The sequence below is a fragment of the Hyaena hyaena genome, unplaced genomic scaffold (assembly GCF_003009895.1).
Source record: "Hyaena hyaena isolate Hyena2069 unplaced genomic scaffold, ASM300989v1 scaffold_208, whole genome shotgun sequence".
Taxonomy (NCBI): Eukaryota; Metazoa; Chordata; class Mammalia; order Carnivora; family Hyaenidae; genus Hyaena; species Hyaena hyaena.
In genome coordinates, this window is record NW_024080839.1 from 76,383 (window position 1) to 82,481 (window position 6,099).

Sequence of the window (6,099 nt, forward strand, 5' to 3'; positions counted from 1 at the left end):
GGTCACTGCTTCTCAATCCCCAATTTTGTCTTTTTTCATGTAATTGTACTTTCTAAAGCCAGTTCTTCATTTTTGTGCTGGACTTTACTTTTGTAGCTTCTAAAATACAGAAGTCCTATCTTTTACTTATAAGAGTAAGTGGCATTCAAGCTATGGTAGGCTGACCTCAGTAGCTAAAAAAAAAAAAGTCCAATAGCTTAAAATTTGAGACACAAGCCATGAAAAATATGATGAAAATGGAGTTGACATCCTGCAATTTTAACTTATTTTACTTGAGAGAAAAACAAGGGATGATTCTCTTCTGACCTCATTAAGGCTCCTATTTATACCTATGTGGACTTCATGAACCTACTACAGATATCTGAGTAGAAATAATCTAAAACATTTAGGGGCACCTGGGTGCCTCAGTTGGTTAAGTGACCAACTCTTGATTTCAGCTCAGGTCATGATCTCTTTGTCCTAAGATCGAGTCCCACATCAGGCTCCACACTGGGAGTGGAGCCTGTTTAGGATTCTCTCTCTCTCCCTCTGCCTCTGCCTCTCCCCTGCACATGTGCATGCTTTCTTTCTCTCTCAAAAAATAAAATAAAATAAAATATTATTTAGCATATTTTAGCCAATATATACAATGCCCCAAACATAGAATTTCTTAAAATGCTATTTATATACACTATCTCTGCCTCTTTTGTGTTACCATAACAATCTACTGGGTCTCTGAATTTTTTAATTAATTTTATTATTAGCCTAATATTTTTCTTGGTTCATGAATGTATAGAACAGCTTTATAAACCTAAATTTACTTGCACTGTGACTACTCTAACATAATACGTTAAACTCATTTATTTCCTCATCACTTTCAGCTAATTACCTAGGTCCACTGTGATGAATGAAACAGAAGGATTTAGAATAAAATCATCTGTACTCAAGTCCTAACTCATTTACTAACTAACTGAAAAGTCACTAAACTTTTTTGCTCCTCATTTTGCTCATCTCTAAAAGAAAGTATTGAGTTAGACAGGTTCTGTTGCTCCTCTGAGACTATCATTCTAGGTTACTAACCTTAAAATAGTTCCACAAGCCATTTTCACACTTACCAACATGGAGGTACAGTCACCTTAGGCTATGACCAGCTCTAGTCTAAAAGGTAGTGTTCTCCTATTGCCAGAAAAGGTTTAATCAAACCCTTGTGAAGCCCATTAAGCTGTGACCAGTACTAATGTTCTTTGCTGAAAGAGCGTTACTAGTTTTCACTAAGATTCATTGTCTCATTAGTGACCCAATTTCAAAAGTCACCGCACAGAGGAAATTTCTCTTAAGAAACCTGAGAAGTGGGGCACCTGGGTGGCTCAGTCAGATGAGCTCAGACTTCAGCTCAGGTCATGATCTCACGGTTTGTGGGTTCCCTGTGGGCTCTGTGCTGACAGCTCAGAGCCTGGAGCCTGCCTCAGATTCTGTGTCTCCCTCTCTCGCTTCCCCTCCCCCACTCAACCACTAGCTCTCTCTGTCTCTGAAAATAAGTCAGTCTAAAAAAAATTAAAAAAAAAAAAAAAGAAACCTGAGAAGTAAAACCTCTAAAACTGTTACACATTTGTTACTACATTAGGAAAGTTCACAGTACCTAAAATAGCCACCACCTCATCATCCTGGATGACTTCCAAGGATCCTGACACCACAAAGCAGAGGGCATCCACACTTTCTCCAGCATGGTAAATGAGGTCCCCGGGAGCGCAGTGAATAGTCTGGAACTCTACCGCCAAGGCACGCAGACACCCATCGCTGGCCAATCGAAAAGCAGGGTGTTCATTAAAAACTTTCCGATTTAGATGAACACAGATGTCAGCTCTCATGTCCTTGGGGCAGATGGAGAGAACCTGAAGACAGTGAGAAATGAAGAAGGGAGAAGGAAAGAGAAAAGGCCAGTTCAGTAAAAACGTCATCCAACAAATGTTTATTAACTATGACAAAGTCTGCAACACACTGTAGTAGATGCTGGGAATGCAAAGTTAAAAGGTTCTCAAGGACCTAATGATCCAGTGAGATGAGCTGATGAGCATGTCTCACGGTTCATGGGTTCATGGGTTCAAGTCCCACATGGGGCTCACTGCTGTCAGCACAAGCCCACCTCAGGTCTTCTGTCCCATGCTTTCTCTTCCCCTCCCCCACTTGTGTTCTCTCTCTCAAAAAATAAAAATCAAACAAGAAAGAACAGAGTCTTAGGTGGTTAGGAAGAGTCTCAGAAAAAACCTTGATATAATTTCCTCCAAGAGCCAATTAAAATAGGGTGTTAACTTTCATTTTAGTCTAGTCTTGGTTTTAGAATTTTTTTCATAACTAAAACCAAAGGCTAATGTACTATATTCCACATTGGAGGTGGGTGCATATTAATTATAAGAAAACAAAGTCAACAAAAATAACCTTGTAACTTGACCTGCTGGCACTGGCTGATATAACTCCACCCTTAATGTGTCTTTTTCACTCTGAAAAAAATTCATTTTATAAATAAATTTATGCTCAGGGAGTGAAAAAGGTATTCACTAGCCTTCTGTAGGGTTTATACCACTGGAAGCAGCAGTGGCAACAAGATGAGCACATTGCTGCATGGTGACCTTGCTCATACTGGCCTTTGACTCTGGACTGCTGAGGGAAGCAGGAAAATTCAAGCTGCAGGCATCCTTCAGAAGAGGGCACAACAGCAGAAACATGCTTAGAGAGCTTTCTACCAAAGGGTTAGAAGACTTATTGCCTGTAGCTTCAGACAGGGCAATTGATGACCCAGAATAAAATGGACACCATCACCACATTTAATCAGAGCATCACAAAGCAAGATGCGATTACAGAAGTCAGTATCACCCATTTTAAAGATGCACACAAAACCCCACTTAGAATCCTCTCCCAACCCCCTTGGTAAACTGTTCCTTATTAGAAATTCTTTTCTTTGGTAGGCTTTCAACCCTTCAAGCTGAAGTCTTAAGCTGATCTTTCTCCATTAAATTATACTGAATAAAGTTTTTTTTTTAATTTTTAATGTTTTTTTAATGTTTTATTTATTTTTGGAGAGAGAGAGAAAGCGTGAGCAGGGGAGGGTCAGAGAGAGAGGGAGTCACAGACTGAAACAGGCTCCAGGCTCTGAGCTGGCAGTCAGCACAGAGCCCCACGCGGGGCTCGAACCCACGAACCGCGAGATCATGACCTAAGCGAAAGTCAGACGCTTAACCGACTAAGCTACCCAGGCGCCCCAAATTTTTTAATGTTTTTATTTATTTTTGAGAGAGAGAGGGAGAGAGAGACAGAGTGTGAGCAGGGGAGAGGCAGAGAGTGAGGGAGACACAGAATATGAAGCAGGCCCCAAGCTCTGAGCTAGCTGTCAGCACAGAGCCCAACATGAGGCTAGAACTAACGAGCTGTGAGATTATGACCTGAGCTGAAGTCAGGTGCCTGACTGAGCCACCCAGGTGCCCCCTGAATAAAGTTTTGTTATGAAATGTTTTTCTTTCCTGTACTACATGCATTTTAACCTTTAAAAAATTACCTAAGGCTTGAAATATCCTGGGTATTCCTTTTATTCGGGGCTCATAATCAATTAAAAGTTGCCTCCCTGTGTTGAAGATGAGTCCATCATAAATGTAAAGACCATTAATTATACTTTCATTATCCCTTCCCTTAATCTTTCCTAATACCGTACATGTTATTTTGTATCACTTAAGTAACTGTGGGTTGTTTTTTTTAATACTTCTTTAAATTCCTATGGGGGGTAGGGATCAACTCACCTATCCTGAAAAATCTCATCTTTGAAGAAAGGAATGCCAAACAGAGCTTTAGATGCAATTAGCACTTTCCTTCCACATCAGTTGTTTTCCATAGTAATGTAATGTTTTCTTTATTATATTAACCTTTAATGACTTCTGACATTAGTGGCTCAATAGGTACTTAGTCAGCTCCTACGATGGGGTGCACCACTGCACCTGGAACTAGAAGGATTAATAAGACACTGTCTTTGCCTTGGAGGAGCTAACTACAAAGTAGCAGGAGGAAGGCATGTATAAAAACAATTAAAATACAATGAGAAAAATGCTAAGACAGGCCATGGCCAAGGTGAAACGGGAGCCCAAGTTGCCCATGAGTCGTTACTTATGGCTTAGAGTTAGGAAAAAGACCAGGCCTGAGAACACTTAGGTCTGGGTGCAAATCTATCATTTACTACCTCTGTAGCCTAAATTATTTTATCTTCATAACCTGATGTGTGAAATGGGATGATGGTGCTCATTTCATAGGCCCATTGCAGGAATTAAATGAAAAGGTTTTGAGTTCAGCCAAGTTTAGCCTTGCACATGGCCAGGACTAAAGAAATGTTGGCTTTTATTACCCCTATTGAACAGGAGTATTTTTTTTGTTCTTTTTTAAAGTTTATTTATTTTAAGAGAGAGAGAGCGCAAGTTGGGGAGGGTCAGAGAGAAAGGGGGGTAGAGGACCCAAAGCAGGCTCTGTGCTGACAGCAGACAGCCCAATGTGGGACTCAAGCTCATGAACCATGAGATCATGGCCTGAGCCAAAGTCAGATGCTTAACCAACTGAACCACACAGGGCCCCCTTGAATATGAATATTCTTACAAAGTTTATTGTTGCTTTAACTCTCTGGAAAAGCAACATCCTTTTTTTTTTCCACCCTGTTCTGAATTCTGTATCTTGGCTGTTTGATGAGATTCCAGGCAAAATTAAGGAAATATTTCAGCATGAACCTGAAGATATTTCAAGCACTAGCTAATGTTGATATTTTTCTCAAGTTGAAAATGAAATTAGTGCTAGTGGAGCCAAAAAGTAAAAATGATTTTAAAATATATATACACATGCATAAACATTACACTGAATAGCTTAAAGGGAAAATGGACCACTCTGTTTCTATTCCATTTACCTTACAGGATTTTTAATGTTTTGGATTCATTTTGGTTAATAGTCATTTTATGTCCTTTTAATTATTTCTTTCAGGATTCATGTTGCAAATGAAATCCTCCAATATAAGCAATATTCTCCGTTCAGTGGCATATCAAAAGAAGATTTTTATTACATATTAAAGTGCATCTTTCCTTTTTTGTTTCACTTCACTTATGACACTAATTCACTTATTATTTTTATAGATGCCATATACTAGGCCCACGTTATAAAGTGACAAGTTAAAACTAAGTTAAAGTAGACCAAATTCACACCCAGTAGCAAGCTCCTTCCCTTTCCCTAGAGAGAGCATGTGCCTTACATGCTGTGTCTGTCATTGAAATATGAGTATAGATTATTTTTTTCTGTAAATGAAGGCACTAATAACTGTCGTAGGCAAGGCAAAACTTATTTTTAAGTGATAAAATTATAATCAGACGACTCTAACACCTGATCCATTAGTCCCAATTTCAATGTAATCTGCCTTGAATGTCATATCCGATCTCTTGTGGATAGGGTCCTTACTGGGTATCTTATAGTTATAGATAAATGAAATTACAAATCAGTAGAAAATATTCATATTAAAAGTGATTATCCCCGGATTTGAGGCAAGATGGCGGAGAAGTAAGGAGCTCCGTACTTGCACTCGCGCCCATCCATCACACAGAAAAGATCTGAAGACATTGGAAACCTTACAAAACCTGAGAGATTGGGAGAAAAAAGATGCAGAATCCACTGAGAGAGCCTTCTAACCGGACTCCGGCTCAGAACACTCTGTGGGCAAGGCCCCGCCCATGCGCGCCAGCCCGACCCAGAGAAGGAAGCAGCGATTCTGACTCCGCTCCCAGAGCTCCGCAGGGAGCCTGGAATTGCCCGAGGGGGTTTCCTGGGAAGCTGTGTCTAAGGCGACTTCAGCGGGGCGCGCGGACGGGGATTTGGAGACTGGAACTGCCCTGGGTTGAAGAGTGCAACCAACTTCGGCTGCGCCCCTGGTACGGGGAGTTTACACCCCCAAAAGAGTGAGGAGCAGCGCTTGCTTCGAGAAGGGACTGGAGCACCGTCACTCTCCTCCCCACAACCACCGAGGCAGAGCTCCCGCCTGAGGCATTGGATCCCGCCACGCCCATCCCTGCCTGAGAGGTGCCCTCCTCCCTTTTTTTTTTCCTTTTTTTT

At 40.9% G+C, this 6,099-nt stretch overlaps 1 protein-coding gene across 1 annotated transcript in view; it reads right to left on the bottom strand.

Annotated features, from left to right (window-relative positions):
* Positions 1–6,099, bottom strand: part of KCNH5 (potassium voltage-gated channel subfamily H member 5) — a 308,323-nt gene that overhangs the window by 57,400 nt on the left and 244,824 nt on the right. Inside the window, exon 9 of the mRNA XM_039242113.1 lies at positions 1,619–1,871. Coding sequence (XP_039098044.1) covers positions 1,619–1,871 — 253 coding nt within the window. The remainder of the gene's footprint in view (positions 1–1,618; positions 1,872–6,099) is intronic.